Source organism: Clarias gariepinus, chromosome 3, assembly GCF_024256425.1.
Source record: "Clarias gariepinus isolate MV-2021 ecotype Netherlands chromosome 3, CGAR_prim_01v2, whole genome shotgun sequence".
Lineage (NCBI taxonomy): Eukaryota > Metazoa > Chordata > Actinopteri > Siluriformes > Clariidae > Clarias > Clarias gariepinus.
Genome location: NC_071102.1, coordinates 20,775,811 through 20,795,057, shown reverse-complemented (window position 1 = coordinate 20,795,057; position 19,247 = coordinate 20,775,811). Strand labels below are relative to the sequence as shown.

General features: G+C 37.5%; 1 protein-coding gene across 1 annotated transcript; it reads right to left on the bottom strand.

The window, feature by feature from the left end:
- Positions 1-472: 472 nt before the first annotated feature.
- Positions 473-18,960, bottom strand: flii (FLII actin remodeling protein). Its single transcript, XM_053492682.1, has 30 exons — positions 18,823-18,960; positions 17,120-17,230; positions 16,316-16,387; positions 16,106-16,186; positions 15,738-15,823; positions 15,452-15,613; positions 13,075-13,178; positions 12,797-12,972; positions 12,385-12,542; positions 11,275-11,359; positions 11,023-11,170; positions 10,648-10,781; positions 9,470-9,682; positions 9,167-9,346; positions 8,342-8,424; positions 8,182-8,256; positions 8,012-8,095; positions 7,749-7,920; positions 7,554-7,658; positions 6,941-7,132; positions 6,590-6,778; positions 5,859-5,998; positions 4,473-4,677; positions 4,215-4,369; positions 4,056-4,116; positions 3,453-3,581; positions 3,257-3,363; positions 3,056-3,161; positions 2,894-2,959; positions 473-1,874 (listed from the first exon to the last, which is right to left on the bottom strand). Exons 1-30 carry the CDS (start codon positions 18,883-18,885, stop codon positions 1,740-1,742), a joined length of 3,777 nt encoding a protein of 1,258 aa, XP_053348657.1. The 5' UTR covers positions 18,886-18,960; the 3' UTR covers positions 473-1,739.
- Positions 18,961-19,247: the final 287 nt, after the last annotated feature.

The following is a 19,247-nucleotide window of genomic DNA, read 5'->3' as shown; positions in this document are numbered from 1 at the left end:
AAATATTCAGAACATTCTAAATATACACCTAATGGCCATAGGTTTGTGTACACCTGACCATCACAATCACATGCCAGATTTTCATACTTGATTTAGTCTCCCTTTGGTGCCATTTAGGCAGTCCACCTCATGAACAGTTAAATGTTCTCTTCACTGCGCAATATTAGGTGCAATACCACTGATATTTATTTAAGAAAACCTTACATCTCACTTTACTTTTTGTTAATTGCATTTTGTTTACTGTTTGTTGTCATATCTGAAATCTTCTGTCACCAAAACAAATTCGTTCTGGGTGTATCGGCCATGTCTGTAATTTGTGAAATAAAAATTCCTAGCAAAGTACCTACTGTGAACACAAAGGTCCTATAATAATATCACCACCTCAAACTACCTGAAGTATCAGAACATAAAGATATATATAAAAAAAAAAACTTTTGAGATTTCACAACAAATCCTCAATGACACAGTTGGGAACTGTTTTTAAACTTTTATTTTCATACAAAATACATAAATATAGCATCTGCAGGTGGGTTCAGCGGCAGAAAAAATATTTGTACAGACACATTCGACGTGCACGAACCAACGACAGTCACGTTAAAAAAGTAAGGAGACGATCTTAAGAAAGGAATTAGTCTTTCCCAATTCCCAGTTTCTCTGTCTGAGTGGAGCAAACCATTCAAAGAATTCAAGCGCCCCATAAATAAAAAGGGTCATTACTACTCAGGCATTATATTATATTATTCACTGCCATTATGTACCCTTATTACATATTTTCCTTTTTTAACCAGTTTGCATGTAGAAATGGGCATCATGGGCGTGAAGCAGCAAGAAAAAAAAAATACTAATCCTGATTAGCCACCAAACATCCCAAATTACCTGAACGTCTGTAACTTCAGCAATGCCACTCACTATCCGTATAGTGAATCATAAAGCAGCAGATGAAAATGACAGCACACACACAAAAAAAAAAAAAAAAACACGTAGTGGCGGTCTATGGCACCAGCTATTTCTGATCTTTTTTTTTTTTTGTGAGACAAAGCGCAGTTTGTGCTTTAAGTGACATAATCTACAGTAGGCTGTAAAAATACAGTACTGCCTAACACTAAACGCATCATTCACACCACTGATATATTTATTTATAAAGAATTCAAATAAGAAGATGTGGAAGTGTGCAAATTTCTTTGGGTATCTACATTATTAAAAAATAATAATAATAATAATTCAAGCAACCTTATTTGACACAGGTGAAACTAAATTAGCAAAAGGTTAGCAAACACACCGGTTGCGACTTGATTCAGCATTCATTCAAACCTGATTTAAAAAAAAAAAGTAATTTTTAGTTCAATTCAACACCATAAATAGATCGTAAAACCTAGCGACCCTGCTCTGTAGTATTCATTCATTGCGCAGATGTTTTTCTTCTTCCTCAAAAAAAAAAATTTTTTAAATAAAAATACAGCAACTTCTAATCTCAGGAGGTAACTCTTACCTAGACATCTTTGTCTCTCTTTTTAAACCTCGCATATAAATATAAACTTTAATAACCATTCATGTAGGTACACGTCATATTGTTTGGCGCTTTTCAAATGATGTGTTACTATAATAATTGCAGTGCATGAAAAGAAAAGGTGTGTGCGTGTTGTTTTTTTTTTTTTTATAGTTGAAGGGTTATTAGAGTAATGCTCAATTATATATATAAAACTGTTGTGTGGTGTGGTGTGGGTGTTAATAGAATATTTTTATGCCAAGACCGTCCTGAAGGCGCTCCAGGCATGGAAACAGCGAGTAAAGCAATGAGGTTCGTTGCCTTTGCGCACCAGGCGCAGCTTCCTCGGGTGCTCTGCATCCTTGGACCTTATGTGCTGAATATAGACCTGAAAAAGAAAAAAAAAGAAAAAATACGAACGGATTTTAATGCCACTTTAAAACATTTTAAAAATTTTATATATACACACACACACACACACACATTCCCCCCCCCCCATATTTCTATATTCTGTGATATTTTTACATGCCCTTATCTGTACAGTTTGTTTATTTTACTAGTTACATTTATTTTCCTTTGTATTTTATTTCTTTTTATTAATATTTATTTCTTATATATAGTTTTTTTTTATTTTCTTTTTAAGGTCACCGGCGGTCGTATAAGCATTTTACTGCATATTGTACTGTGTATGACTGTGTATGTGACAACTAAACTTTAAATTTGATTTTAATTTGAATTTAGTTCTACGAACATTTGTAGATGCGAACAAATCGCGAATGTAGTTTACGTGTATTGTACAAAAAAAAAAAAATTAAGACACTGCAGTGCACCAGATACCAATATTTACAATTATATACAATATTTCCAGCGTGTAACTGAAATGTATAAAATGCGTAAAGTCCGGGTATAACGCATGTGTGGTTGGCGCATGCTGGGGAATTGAGCACGAGTTTCAATGAATCACACCAGGAGCACAATGATAGGAAATGTTTCTCCTGTAACGTTGTCCTGATGGTAAATAATCCTAATTGTGGAAAAAAAAATCCTCAACGAGACAAAGTTCTCACTCCGATGCAGCTCTAAGACAAAATGGCGTCCGGGATTCCCCTCGTGATTTAAAGGCACAGAGACAATACTGTTACATTTGACGTGTGTGAGATTCATTTCCTTAGGCGCGGTTAAGTTTTTTTGGCCACATGATGACAGTGTAAGGAAAGGGGGGCAGTGATTTAGTCTAGTGAATTGGTATGTTTTACATTGTATTATCGTGTCAAAGGTGTATAAGACTCACATTGTTGGACTTATGAACAAACACGACTTACGAACGTGCTTCTGGAAAGGAACTCGTTTGTAAGTCGGGGACTACCTGTACTTAATTGTGGTTGTAATCTAGCATCCTGGTCTTACCTGACAGGCCTTGAGACTCAGTTTGATCTCCACCTGGCTTGTCTGGGTGCCAACCCACATGTACACCTGCAAAACACACAAACACGAGCCTTTAAGCACAACTTCTACAACAAGGCTTTTTTCAAACGATTACTCAAATAAACCCTTAAAGTAAGCCTTTACTTCTTTTCCGTTGTCCAGAAGCATGATGTCATCATCAGCCAAATCGTCTTGACAGAAGTCGGAACATTTCTCAGAGATAGAAAAGTAGCCCTTCTCATTAGAGCACCTGCAATTAAACAGCACAGATGAATTAACTTAGATTTTTATTTAAAAAGAAAAACATCACACAAACAAGGAGTAAAACAAAACTCAATTTTTGACCTAAAGAGTCTGGCGTATTTCATGTATTCTGCGTCTTCGTCGTATTGTTTCTGCGAGCCGATGCCAACCCAGAAGAAGTTTTCAGGCTCCTCCCCCTCGTTTATTACCTGTTAAAGTCAATAAACTCGTCGTTGTGTAACCCGTTCAAAATGTTCTTTTTAAAAAGACAGAACTAACAGAAGGTCCTAACAGGTACCTGCTTGCTGTAGGTGTCATCAAACATGGAGTTCATGATATCCTCTGCCAGCTTGGCCTCATCCGGGTCGGCTGCTCTGCCAACCCACGTATACACAATACCCTGGTTGTCTGTACTCTCAAATGGCACCTACAATAAAACAAAGCAAGCAAAAAAATGTGTGGGCATCCACAATAGTCACAATTATGTTTTTTTTTTTAAAAGCAACACCAGCACTACAATTTCTCAGAAAGTTTCTTTTTTTTTTTTTTCAATACCATGTTATTTTTATCATGGCTCCAAAGAACCAACAGGATGCACACATTAAATTATTAATACAAACTATGAATAGTCTCTGTTTACAGTAAAGGCTGTGATGGCGAGCACACGTTAGCTAAAACCTTTCGCTCGTACCACTCACACACACGTACCCCAACGCTGCCCTACCTGCAGGATCTGTGTGAGAGAGAATGGGGCGGGGCCTGCAAATACACCTGGTCTGGAGCGCAATTGGAGGGCTTTTTTTTTTTTATCTGACTAATGCTTAAGCTGAGAAAGTGGAAACACGCCACTTCAAGGTGGCATTTTTGCCTTTATCTCTGGTACAAATCCATAAAACATTACCTTTAGTATGAAGCAGAACTCAGAGTTGAGGTTACTGGAGTCGGTGGAAATCTGGATAGTCCTACAGAGAAGAATAAATCAGCACGTTAGTCCAGAACAAATATTAACCTACAGTAATTATTTGACAATTTAAACACGTGTATGGGAGACGACATCAACCTGGTGCAGAGCGCACTGCCGTTCGTCCTGATGTGGTACAGACTGGGCTGCACGTTGTCCACCTTCAGCTTTCTCTTCCCCTTGTGGATAATGAACTTCCTTTTGAAGTGTGACAAGAACTTGAGGTTCTCCTGCTGCTGGGTCATCCTCACGACCTGCAGAAGGCACACTTTATTAAAAAAAACGAAAAAAACAAAAAAAACTAAAAGTTGTTTCTAAATAATTTACATTACAGATGACTGAGAAATTAAATTGTACCTCCAGCTTGCCGGGGAAAAGACTCTCAAACTTCTTCTGCAAGCTGAATGTAAATGTAAGCCAGCCCATGTTGGAAGCCTCACGACCTTGCCAGAAGTAAACCACACACTGGAAATCCTCTTCGGGTTGCTTGTCGTCCTCTCCTTCTCCTTCCTCACCTTTTTCTTTATCTTTATCCTCCTCATATTCAACTGGTACCCAGTACCTACGATCCGACAATCAATCAAGATAACCGTCTATCAGCTGTTAGTGTCGGCCAAAACACAGTATTGGTTCGAATTTAAAATATTCATTTTTCAGCGTTATACTGTCTCGCTTTACACAATAATAATTTAAAATGCAAATTATTTATATTTCTTTATTAAGCATTGATATCAACTTATGTGTAAGCTTTTAAAAGCATATTATCTGTAAAAAATTTTTTTACCTAAATAGTTTTTTGGGAAAAGCTAAGAGAGCAAAAAATCTGTAGTGTCCGTAACCATGTAAAATTCATGTTGCAGTATCTTAACAATTAGGATTTTAGAAAAATACACACACTTTTTTAGGTTTATGTCTTTTCATGCAAAATCTAAATTGGCCAAGTTTCACCTGAATGATGATTAAGATCATTAAAAGATTTGGAGAAAAAAAAAAAAAAAAGGTTACGGACACTACATCTACAGTACGTGACACTTTTTAGCACCAATACCAGTTTTTAGTCGTTTGCATTATTTAAACACAAAACGCACATACTCACACATACTGCAAAGTCTGTCTAGGCTGAAAGCTACCACCATGACTACATTTAAACTTAAATTATTTTACCTGCAACAATCGTGGAGAGTAATCATAAACACTGAAAAACATTGCGTTTCCGCAAAGAACCGAGTACAATACCAGTATAGTAATTAATACTCTGTGCCAGAATAATATCGGAATAAGCATCCCGAACATGTGACTATTGTCTTAGACCAGGAATCAGAACCACGTGCATCATGTTAATGAATAAGAACGCAAAAGATGATGACATGCTCTTACGTGTAACAAGTCTGCCAGTCATAACAATCTAGTAAGTGAGGCTTCAAAAGCTCCGAGTTGTGTTGCCACATGTGCAATTCTTTTTTTTTTTTAAATAGTAAATAAAAAACAAAAAAATCTCATACACTTTATGTTCAACTTTTTTCATTTTATGAGAAAGATCTCAACACTGCCTACGTGGGAACTTTAGTATTCGTCTGAAAGAATCCCTGAACATTAATAAAAATGAGCTGTTGCTGAGCTCATGAGAGTAAACAAAAAGCTGTCGCTTTAACTTGTTGGTGATGCCGACAAAGATGCGTATCCCATGTATAGCAAGGAAAATAAGAGGTATTCCTAATTCCACAAGATCATTTAGACACTTACCTGCAGAGAAACACGTAACAGTCCTGGGTGTGGAAGTGGCCGAACTCTTCCTCTGGCAGCCGAGCAAACTTTTTACCTTCCAAAACGAATCCCTCCATACCATCCAGGTCCTCGTTCCATTCCTCCATCATCTGTTCAGCCTGTATTACAACCACAGCAAGCCACACAGGGCATGTTAAAAACAATGTTCATTTTTATTTACTGTTCAAATAAGAGTTCTCCACATCTATAAAATCAGCATAAATTGAATTTACTTTTTCCTGACAAATTTGCATATTTTACAAATGATGCTTTTGTTACGAACACAATTTATTTATTTATTTTTTGCATGAAAGAAGAGAAGCGTACAGTGATTTTTTTACTTCTCATGAAGAACTAAAGAGAGCGGTGCATTCGTGGCTCACAGCTCAGACTAAAATATTCTTGAACGAGGGAATATGAAAGCTTTTTTTTCCTTTTTAATAAGACAAAAGACGTGATTCCTTAGAGATTTGTAAAACAAGCTGCATCACAGCGACAAATGCTGAGCGACAGTTTTGCTCACTTGGACTCCCGGGCTGTGACGTCATCAGGATCTCAACTTGTAATCTCTTGGAAATTCGGGTCAACAAACATTCCTGTTTCGATTTTAAACTTGAACGTGTATACGTGTTCCCTTGTGTATGAGTAAAAATTTCTTTTAAGAGCTTTTTTAAGGAAATGAAGTAACTAATTACACAGAGAGCTCATACCTCAGAAAGTGGCATGGGTGGCTGTCTGGGCAGGAAGAGTGCAGTCAGGTCAGCCTTCATCTGGTTCTTTTGCTCGGCGTCCTTCTTTACCTTTCCAGACAGGTTATCGTTCTGTTTAACGCTCTCTGCATTCCTGGTGTAGTCTACCTTCAACACATCATCCCAGTTCTTAAACTTGGATTTGAAGACCTAATAGGAAAAAAAAAAACAGACATTTAACAGAAAAAAAAGTATTTTATTTATTTTCCAATCAGTTGTCTTGTCAGACGGTCTATTATTAAGATTAAAAATGAAGATTAAACTTATTAAAAAATGATAATAAATGTGCTTGTATTATAAAGCGTGTCTAACCTGGCACTCTGTACCCTCCAGGTTGCGGATGACCACGGCATGTTTTGGTCGATGGAGCATGCTGCACAGCTCTTGGCCTAATTTCAGCGCAGCTGCTCTTACAAGACGAGGGGACTTGCGTCCAATCCAAATGAACACCTCAGACCAGCAATCCAGTACATATACACCTTTAGTGTCTAGAAGGCTTTGGAGCTAAAACAGGACATCAGTGCAGTTAAAAGAACGCAACGTGTTATTTAAAAGCAATATTATTTATACAGTTAAACCTTGAATTGTGATTGTATATCAAAGCACTCGTATATCAAAGCAAATTTTCCCATACGAAATAATGTAAACCTTGGAGGATTCATGGCATAGCCCAAAAATATACTTATATCAAAATAATTAATACAAAAACTAAAAACAAAACAAATTAACCTGCACTTTACCTTTGGTTCCGTTGCGATCACAAGACACTTGTATACGTACTACTCGTATTTCAAGGCCTTGCTCGTTTATCAAGTTAAAATGTAACATTTTTTGCTCGTCTTGCAAAACACATGCAAACCAAGTTACTTGCAATCCAAGGTTCCACTGTACAAATTTGAGCAATATATATATTTTTTCCACATACCAGCCTGAGCTCAGGAAGAACATCGAGTTTGAATCTGTTCTTATGCTCGACTGAAAGCTTGTAGTTAATTTGAGGAAGTTCGAGATATCCCAAACCCAGACCAACCTAGAGCACAAATACAAAATCAGGCTTTATACATCCTTATTTCACACAATCTTTTTTTTGTCTGTCTTAAAAGGGAATGAAAGCATCTACCTTGTAGAGTTTCGGTCGTACTGGAGAAAAGTTATCTGGAACGTGTTTCTTGATTTCTTCCGGCTGTCCACCGAGAACTTCCCAAAACTCTGGCGGCTCCTGATTCTGCATCAATGAAGTAATTTCTGCTTTGCCTTTCCTTTCATTCTTATTTATCTTCTCAGCAAATAACCTTTGGATGCCAAAATCAGGTCAGAGTGAAGATGAAGGGGAAAAAAAAGATCAATAAGCATACAAGAATAAAAATAAATTCTACAACATACCTGGCTTTTGTGGTGCTGCTCAGGGTGGCATTAGCTCCTCTCCACACGTACAATTCAAGGCCAGCATCCAGCAAGAACACATAGCTGAAAAACAAAACAAAATTTTAATGTTTTAAAGATAAACCATCTTTGTATACATCTCAGCAGATCAGAAGTTATCTTGGACTTACCGAGGATCGAGGGAGGCTCCCTTTAGAGGCACAGCCTCCAATCGGATGTTTTTCTTCCCGTATACACGATAAAGTCTGTCCCAAAAATAATATGTTAAATGCGTTTGTTGAAGAAGCATGCCATTGTTTTTAACAATAGCTTATAGTTTTAGTTTAATACCTTGTCGAGTATTGTGTATCTTCCACCGTGTAGAATCCACTAGCAGTTCCTCCTTCTATGTAGGAAATCTCGTTGTCAAATACCTGAAGGAATAAAAAGCAGGAACTAACCAAAAAGATTTAAAAAAAATAATAAAAAAAAGATTTTACAATATACACACATGACTGAGCAAAGGTCACATGTTTTTATGGTTGTTTTTCTGTGACTTAATAACAACAACATGCAAATTTTGTAAGTTCAACATTTTTTGTCATTCCCATATTCGTGTACCAGTAAAATTGACACGTTTTACAAGTAACTAGCTGTGCCTGTGACTTTGTTCACGTGGAATTTAATTACACACTCATAAGGGCGTATGAAAATAGTATAGCGCCCTCTGTTGAACTTTGAGATGAACTAATGATATTTTTTTCTAGGTATGATATAAGGGCGTTTCCATTAAAAAAAATTAGCACATCTTCTCTTTCTGTGGGCCGATTGTGATGAAACAAAGCCTATATGTTACCTCATGCTCTGCCAAATACACCTGTGACAACCGCATTAAAATTCCTTCAGTAGTGTTTGTATGTGATACGTACACAAACAAACAGAAAAATTCTAAAATCCATCTATTACATTCTATTACTCATCTTACACAGATACAGAATAAACAGATACAGGAGCGCGAGAGGAAATCGCTACTAGCTAATCGATAGCGGTTGGCATAAGTGTAGATAAGTATGGGTTAATGTACAGTTCTGATCAACACATCTAGCCAATCGGATGACTTTCAACTCAAGACAATATAGAAATTATTAATCGATCTAATCCTCGTGCTCTACTAACCGCGGTAAATTCTTCACTTTCATCTCCCATTTCCTCTCGGATCGTCCTGCACTCAGCACCCAGAAAATTACGAAGATTAACAGCATGGATAGCAGAGCCTGCTTTCTTATCCAGGGTGGCCTCCTGACCGATCCAGTAATAGATCTGCCAGGTCAAAGCTCCATTATCATCTAGATAAGTCTGAAAATAAGGACAGAAACAATGAGAAATACAAGAAATAAGGAGTAAACCTCTGTATGGATGGCAAAAAAAAAAAAAAGCACATTTTAGCCGAAAGATGGAGAAATTTTAAATGAACTTTACCTTGAGGACAATGTAACAGTCAGCCTCATAGAACTTTCCATGGAAAGCCTCGTCCACCTGAACAGGCAAGAAGTTCTCGATCTGCCACACAGTGACTCCGGGAACATGACCCGCATCCTCCAGGAAAAACTCGGAATAGTCAAGTGGAGGCTTCTCGAGGTTCTTATCCCAGCGTTTGGATTTCAGGTCAGAGTATTTCATATCACCGTTCTCCTGATTAAACAAGAAACAATAATAATACAATTAAGGTTCTTGTGCAGAATAATAACTACACTGCATTACAGTACAAGTGATTTTTGATTCAATACCACTACAGCTTACTGTTCGAGTTAATTTGAGCAGCCATAACTTCTTACAGATTGATTTTAAAGTATTTAAAGCTATTGAAAGTATTTAATGCACATTGTAATGCTTTGTAACTTCAATGTGTTGTTTGTCATTTGTCACACAAAGAGATAGTGTTCCACACTTCTGTTAATGCAGAAAACTCCACACCTTCTATTTTCTAAAAATAAATTGTATTAATATTTTGAGTTACAGTATATAGAAGTTTGAGTTACAGATAAAAGAATTTATCTTTTTTTTTTTTTTTATAACTTCTCCCCCTTTTGTAGGGCTAAGAGCTAAAATAATCACAGACCGGAAACAATCTGTGCACAAGCCTCATCTGTGCAATTAATTTGCCAGGGTTCCTTAATATCAGGTGCAATATCAAATAATATCAGGTGCGATATCAATTAATTAGCATCATGTGCAAAAATAAATAAGCATCAGGTGCAATATCAATTAACAACATTCATTACCACTTGTCACTACCATTATGTACAGTTCTACATTGTTATTATTATTGGTACTGGTTATTGCATTTTACTTTTGTTTATCTTATGCATACTTTGTAGATATTTTATTTTTACTTTATTTATTACTTCATTTAATTGCTTCTTATATTTTATTAGTCTTTGCTCTTTCATCAGTGCCTGGCAGAAGAATTTAAACCCGGATTAATAAAGGTGTATCTTATCTTAATTTTAGACTGCTTAATGTTAGTAAGTTTACCTAAACGATTTGAAACAATTTATAAACCAATTATGAATTGACAGATCCATCAAATCAAACAAAAGACTGATTAACTTCCATAATCTATTAAATCTCACGGCTTTCCTGCACCTGGGACTTACCTGAATAGATTTGTTCTTCTCCTGAGCCACATCAGACATGCCTTTCAGAACCTGTTTCGCCTGGTCGTCCTGTGTGGAATCTTTCCGTCGCCTTAACCTCATCTTTCTGGCCATCGTATCTCTCGGACTGTTTCCTATACAAGGATAATATACATTTGTAAAAAAAACAAACAAAAAAACCCCACTTATATTTCCTTGTTCAAGCAGCACCTGAATCATACCATGTTAGATGTTATCGGTTTATATTAAAACATGAACCTGAAACCTTAAAATAAATAGGCATTATATGCGAATATTGTTCTTGAAATCAAGAAATCTCGCTGGAACAAAAAAAAAAAAAAAAAAAAAAAAAAAACACAGGTGGTTTTACTGCACCTCCACCTGCAGCGGCCACGGTAGCCGGCGATGCTCCAGCCAATCGCAACTGGTTCTGCAGCGAGAAGTCTATGTTGTACCACTCAGCGCCCCTGTCCACTGGTTTGGGCGGCATTACCAGGTTTGGATTTTCACGGACATCCAAAACCTATAATAAAATATTAACAGGAGTACGGAGTGAAGTTTAATTTATTTAGGTTTGTCATCATAATTTTTTTTTTAAACAGGACACGTTTAATTATTAACCCTTACCTCTAAATCAGTGAGGAAATGGATTGCTTCTGGTAACGTCACAAGCCTGTTCTTGTTTAAAACCAATTTCTTTAGTTTTGCGCACCTGAAACACACAGAGGTGAACCACATGGTTATATAGTTAATACAATTTGTAATTAAAATTCACCATTAAGGAACAGAGATATTTCACTCTGATGAGATCGACTCCAATGACAAAGAAAAGAGCTGGATGCGAACTGGGCTTTTATTTATTTATTCTAGGGCTGCAACTAACGATTATTTTGATAATCGATTAGTTGGCCAATATTTTTTTCTTTTTCGATTAATCGGATAAAACCTAAGCGCTTCTTTAATTTGATGTTTTGCTTATAACTATAAAAACATAAATCATATAAAACATATAAAGTTTAATGATCTTTAATTTTGACATTTTAAACCTTAAATGAAATGTAGTATACAATATACAGTATATATATAGTTTTAAAAAATACACTGACATATTTAGTTAAGATATAAACAGCTAAAATAATGTTTTTTTTTCTATAATAAAGAAAGTAAAAACATAAGTAAAACCACAGTAAATTACGTTTGTTACAAGGTAACCTTCTAGTGGACTATAAAAAAAAAAAACTGTAGAAATGCATAAAGCTAATAGTCACAAATGTTATTTGCATTCGCTGAAAACCACAACAAATCACTTAATGTAATATTCTACTAGATTCGTTTGCAAGTCCGAAAAAGTGAGTCTTGCAGTGAGTGATCTGTTTTTATCTACCAATGTTCGTAGCTCCGCAGTCCGTACATATCTGCGGAAATACGTTGGACTGTTTACAATAATCAGAGTATAAAAACATATGACCTTATCGTTAAACGCAGCCCCGCTGGGCTAACACGTGGATCAGCAGTTTTTAATTTATGGTGTTAGGTGTTCATATTTTTAGAAACTCATCTAGTTTCGCGTTTTCAAGGGGTTGTATCTGTTTAAGTGAAACGCACCAACAGAGCAGCCACACCAGACATCGTTTTAATCGAAGCATGTAATTCGTGAACACACCCTATATGTAGGAAGTCCTGCGTTAGTGGTTAGAATTGTAAATTGTAAAATAAAACAAGTCCAAGACTTCCTACCTGCAGAGCCCCTCTGGTATAAGCTCCAGGTTATTATTGGCTGCCATGAACTCCACCAGACTGGACAGCTTCCCAACACCAGAGGGCACTCCATCAAAATCAAGCTTGTTTGAGTTCACATACAGCTTCTTCAGTTTGGACAACTTGCAAATTGCAGACTGGGGAAAAACAAACAAACATCCAATTAAACACTGAGTCAGGATTAAAGATTAAAACACTTGTCTACAAAATATAACAGCACAAGTGATTATTTGTAGAAGATCAGTGTAGCTAGAAAAATTAAGTCAGGAATCTGGTTTTAAATCGTTTAGTCGTTTTTGGTCATGAGTTTTTTTTTGTCACTCATCATGATGTAAGTTGAAGTTACAAATGCCACACAAACCTACCAAGCCTGATAACCAAAAGTACTTACAGGTAATGATGTGAGCTGGTTCCTAGACAGGTTCAGGGTCTCCATTAGTGTCCACTGATCTATACACAGTGACATCTCTGAGATCTGGTTGCTACTCAGATTGAGGCGTTTTAAACTGGCCAAAGAGTACAGGCATTCCGGCACCCGGGTCAGATCGTTGCAGGACAGATCCACGTCTGGACATAAAAATTTGTGTTAACGCACAAATCCTCAAATCAAATAAGTCATGTGTATATTCTTTCACACTTTGTTTATTACACCGGCTTTACGTTCAGTACCTGCTAAATGACTCAGGCCTTCAAGACTTGTTGGCATGTTACTCTGAGTGCGCTGTGTGTTTCGTAAATGGAGGGTCTGAAGGGCTACCATCGCAGGAAGTTGCCTGTTGAAATGTGAACAAACCCGTAATGCCATTAGCAGGAAGCTTATCGGTGAGTCAGAGAACAATGAAGTCATTAGAACCGGCTGAATCGCTCTTACACACACACTGCATACACTCTAACAAAAAAATAAATAAAAATACACAGATCAGCCAGAACATTATGACCTAACAATTGAGCAGCTGCCAGTAACGACGCCAAAACAGTCCATATCCGATTCCTGAATCCTTTTTTGCAGTGTGTCAGGGTGCTTTATCTTGCTAAAGGACGACTCTGCAGCTCAGGGAATAGAGTTTCCATGAAGGGAGAGTATTTAGTCAGCGACAATGTTTATATTCAGGTTGGTGGTACGTGTCAAAGTAACATCCACATGAACGTCAGGACCAAAACACCCAAGGCATGACACTGTCTCCACTGACTCAGCTTCCACCCCATAATGCATCCTGGTGCCATCTCTTCCCCAGGTAAGCGACCTGCACGCACATGACCTTCCACATGATGTAGAAGATAACATGATTCCTCAGACCAGGCCGCCTTCTTTCATTGCTCTCTGGTCCAGTTCTGATGCTCACGTGCCTATTGCCGGTGTACACGGTTCAGCATGGGCACTATAACCGGTCTGCAGCTACATACCCTCACCCATACACAACAAACAGCAACTAGAGATAAGAAACCTGGATCTGAGGATCCATTAAGGGATTCGAATCACTCACAAATCTTTTGAGTCACTTGAGTCAGCAGAGATTCTGACCGCGTTTTCCTACAGAAAACTAGGGGGCGCTCATCAAATCCCTAGAATTCCCTGAAACATACACCGAGTCGCATGGTTTAGATGAATCGGGAGAATCACTAACCTGCAATTTTGAGTCTTATGTTTCTGACCTTGCAGAAAGTTTTCTAAACAACTCGGTCAGCTACTGGTTCCTACAGTTACTAGCGAACAAACTTCTTAAAACAACTGACTGGCATTATTTTTCAGTTTTTATTTATCCGTGTTGTTAGCAACAAGATAACTTAACTGAACCGAGTAAATGAAGAGAAGGATTCGTGAGTCATATAAAGAATCAGGTTATTTAACCCAGATAAATCCGGATTCGCTCATTCTCTAACGGTGATGCGCTGTGTGTTCTGACTCCTTTTTTTTTTTTTTTTTTTTTTTTTTAGTCCTGTCCAAATTCTTTTTTTTACCCCAGATTTTCTCCCCAATCTAGTCGTGGCCAATTACTCCCCGTCGCTAGGAGGCTCCCACACACATCAAGGCTACTACAACCACTCAGTCGGGAGGACGAAAGCTATCCCGTGTTTCCTCCGAACCATGTGATGCGAGCCGACCGCATCTTTTCGAACTGCTCGCTCACGCACCGTTAGGGGCGGAGTAACACACTCGGAGGAAAGCGCTAGCCGCTCCTTCCGTGTGCGCTAGCCGCTCCTTCCGTGTGCGCGAGCTCACAGACGCCCCTGATTGGCTGTAGAGCCGTGATTAATGTGGGAGCACAAGTACCTCTCATCCCTCCCCCCTGAGAGAGCTCGGCCAATCAGCTCTCTCTGTGCCTCCGGCTGTGAGAGGAAAACAGCATCACCCGGGGTTCGAACCAGCGATCTCCGGATCTGACTCCTTTCTTAATATTCAGCGTTAATGTTTTAATTTGAGCTACAGTAGCTCTTCTATTGGTCATCAATATGCCTTGGCCGGTCATGACCACGTTACCAGTTCACCTTCCTTGGATCACGTATGAAAGGTTCACCTTCCTTGGATTACTAAAACAGCACCATGCAGAACAGACAAGGTCCACAGAGGGTGGTGAGTAAGCCAAGCGCACCTTTCGCCATCCGCAACCGAGCTCCCTGACCTGGTCCTGGACCAAGGCCAGGAAAAGGACCTCAGCCACCCCAACAACGGACCGTTTTCCTTCCGCTCCCTAAAGGCCAACACAAAGAAACTGACGAGGAGTTTCTTTACGCAGGGGACAAAGTAATAACACCACACGGGACTAAAAACATCCTTTTACACACTGCACTTTATGGACATTTCTCACCCCCGACATTACAGTCCATTTAAGGACATTATACATTTGTACATTCATGCACATTTGTACTCATGCTGATCATTTCTGGACATTTATAGACATTTATACCTCATTTAATTTTGCACGCTCCTGGTCATTTCATTTTTGCATACTTTCTGGACATTTATATCCATTTCATTTTGCACACAGTTATTTGCATCAGGTCATAATGTTATGGCTGATGGATGTAACTCGCAGGGCGGGCTTACCTTAACTGGGCGTGCATGAGGGGATTATTGTTAAGAATGAGAGTCTGAAGATGAACCAGACGCCTCATCTGAGGGGGAAGGCTGTCCAGCTTATTGTCACTCAGATCCAGGTAGAGCAAATCAGTTAGGTTAATGAACAGCTGGTTTGGTATGTTGTCAATGCTTAAAAAAAAAAAGAAGAAAAAAAAAGTAGAAAAAAATTAGATCAGCATCAACAAGTGTAAAGATATCATCAAAGAACAGTGAGTATCACACTCACAACTAACGTGTCTCTACATGGTTCTACCTGTTATGACTGAGGTTAAGGACCAACATATTTCTAGAATTCTCCAGATCCCTAGGAATTTCAGTCAGCTGGTTGTAGCTCAGGTCCTGCAAATAAGATAAGAGCATATGACTCTCTGTGAGCTCAGGGTTAAAAATAAATCATGACAGAATCCCACGTGACACTCTATAACACCACCCAGGCTAGAAAAGGCTAATGTAATGTATGAAAGACGAAGAGGAAGAAAAAATTACTCATTGTGTAATGAGCCGGAGCTGTCTTAATTATCAAAAGAGAAAGAGAGAGAGAGAGAGAGAGAGAGAGAGAGAGAGAGAGAAAGAGAGCAAAATAAATAAATCAATCAATCAAAAATCAAAAGAATACCATACCAGTACTGAGAGATCCTCCAGATTAAAAATGTCATCAGGAACTCCTGAGTTTTTGAGATTGTTGGCCCTGGCCACAACTGCCTAAACACACAATTAAACCACACACATAGTAAATGACCAAGTAAAATTATTACAGGTCCAGAAACAATTATTCATTCAATAAATATATAAGCAATAACATGTTTTATATTATAATATAATCTGGTTTACCCTTAGGTTGGGAAGGCTGGAGAGCTCTCCATGTAGCGTCGTAAGACTGTTGTGGCTCACTGACAAATGCTCCTGATAAAAAAATATAATAATTATAATAATAAAAATATTTATTTATTTATTTTAAAAAATCCTCAGAAACGGAAAAACATTTAATTGGTATTTGCATGTAAAGGCAAACGTAAAAAGTGCAGACGTCACGTAAAATTATTTGCGTACAAAAATCGGGAACGAGTTCTTTAAATGTTTAAATATTCATAAATTCATGGCTCTAAATAAAACAATTCAGTTTTTTAATACATGTTTTCATCACTTCACACTAGCAGGACAGTCTGTTTAATGTTTTTCATGCACCTTTAAACATCCGGTTTTTGCCATCAGTTCTCTAATCAGACGCGAAAGAATGTAAAATTTAAAACCTACGAAAACTCTCTAAAAACAAGCTATATCTAGTCTCTGGTCCAATGAGATCCCTCTTGTTATATAATGTAACACCGTAGTCTCCTGGAATAGGGTCAAGGCCCCCAGCGATCCTGTACTTAAGAAGATGGATGAGTGAATGAAAGCCGATCAGTTCTGATGGACTATTTTGCCACATCACCGTTTGGTCCACTGAAGTATTTTGCTGTGTTCAAAAATCTAGCCTTTGGTTACTTTGAAGTAGGTTTGCTTTAGTCATGCAAACAAATAATAAATGCTCGCTTCCTGTTTTAGCAGGTTGCGTTAACATCTTCATCCTGATTAAAATCAACAAGTCATTCGACCACTTTTGCACGCGGATGCATAATGTTAAGAAATATTTACCAGTTTCTGGAGCGAGGAGAGCTCCTCTGGAAGATAACAAAGCCCGGTTCTGTTGAGTTTCAGCCATCGAAGGCTAGTCATGGATTTAACATGTTCAGGAAAGTAGCCTCCCTGTGGACACAGGACAAAACATATAATATAAAATATATTATAAATAAAAATATATTACAGCAAAGACTAATCAGAGAGCCTCATATTCACGAGACAAAAGTGCACTCAAGCCACATTATGTACATTTTTCAGAAAGAATTAAGATTTATGGCACCGGTTTAGTTAATGTTAGTAATAAAAAAAACATTTAAAGTGTATATTATAAATGTATATTATATTTAAGTATATATACAAATTAATTAATTGTAAATTCAACCCACGCGCTCATTGTCAAGTTGAGTTTTGAGACTTGGCAGGCGTTTAAGGAGGTAAAACAATGCAGTTTCTTTAAAATCTTACAGGTGGTGAAATCCGTACTATATACATTTTCATCCTGTGTGGTAGGAGCAAATTAATTCCTAAGTTTATTTAGAAATAATAATAAAGGCGGATGACAGTGCTCAGTTAAAAAAAAAAGGGGAGGGGGGGGGTTCTTAATTTAAAGTCAAATTTTAAACATGTATTTAAAGTTAGTTTGTATTATTTAAAGGCTGTGCTTGTTTTTTAAGAGAGGCCACATTTAATTAGTCATTAAACCTTTTTTGAAGGTTTGAAATTGTAATAAAATCGTGGGAATATATGATCAGATTAAATCAGAATTTTTTTAAAACCGTGATGCTTATAGATTCTAAATTTTAATTAAATTGGCACCAACGTATGGTAATATTGTATCAGGAGGTGACTGCTGACTCCTATCCAGTGTGTATATGTGTATGTATATAATATAATTAGCTGTAATATACTTCTTTTTGTTTTCGACTTTATCTTTTGCTGGATCAGTTGTATTGTAATTTGACAATTTTTTCCTAACTGTATTGACAGAATGAACCTCTTCAATTTGCATGCTGTTGAGTTTGTAAATAAAGGTTTAAAACATATATCCTAAGAGGTTAAATATACAGTTTACACTTCACTCAAGTTTACACTTTACTGCTGATTTACAGTTTGTCAGTTTAACAGGCTAAACCTCAGCAAGTCATTCCTGTCATATTTACCAAGAAGAATGAGTGTAATTTCTGTCAGAATATTTAGCTAACAAGATTTTCATAAAAATAAACGTTTATTGGCTAAATGTAATTGTTTAAATAATGTCTAAAATAATAATAATAAAAAAAAAAGATTATAAGTAACTGGTGCGCCTGAGTTTCTAAAATGAAACAGCTGCCTTTAGCCAGTTTGCTAACCAATTTAGCTTCCTAGCTAAGCTAACACTCAGCTATCTGACTACGCAACTTCATAACAAAATTCAATTCTAAACTAAACACGGGGTCAAACACTAATTAAATAATACCATAATAATACTTTTAAAAACATTCCAGGTTAATGAGTTTGAATTTTAGTTAGTAATTCACTTTAAACAGCACAAACTGTCACACACTGACAAGTCGCTTAGCCTAGCGAGCTAACGCCCAGTGAGGTGAGCTCCATGGCTAACAGACACAAACACACAGCTCTAACTCAGGCTTCTCCTGTCCTCACGTCTAGCTGACAAACATGGCTTATAGAAGTGTGTGTAAAGGTTAAAACGATTCTATAATGAAACAGGTACTTACCTTAAAATCATTTCCACTTAAGTCTACCCCCCTGATAAAGGGCAGAACTCCTGTGGCAGCCATTTCTCATTCAGGATGCAGCAGTCAAGTCAGTATGTGAGACTATTTCTGGGCTGGAGGAGTGTGTGTGAGTGTGTGTCTCGCCCCACCCTCTTTCTCTGAGTGTACTAAAGCACAGTTCCTAACTTTACACAACCTTAAAGCAAAAGTGTCATTACACAAAAGTAACCAGAGTAAATACAAAATGCATTTCTGCTTGAAAGGTGAAAAATGTGAAAAAGTAATTGCTCCCCCCACCCAAACCCAATGACCGGTGGTGGCACCCTTGGCAGCAACAACTGGGATCAAGCGTTTGTGATAACAGGCAGTGGGCCTCTCACATAGATATGGATGAATTCTGGCCCACTTTTCTTTGCAGAATTGGT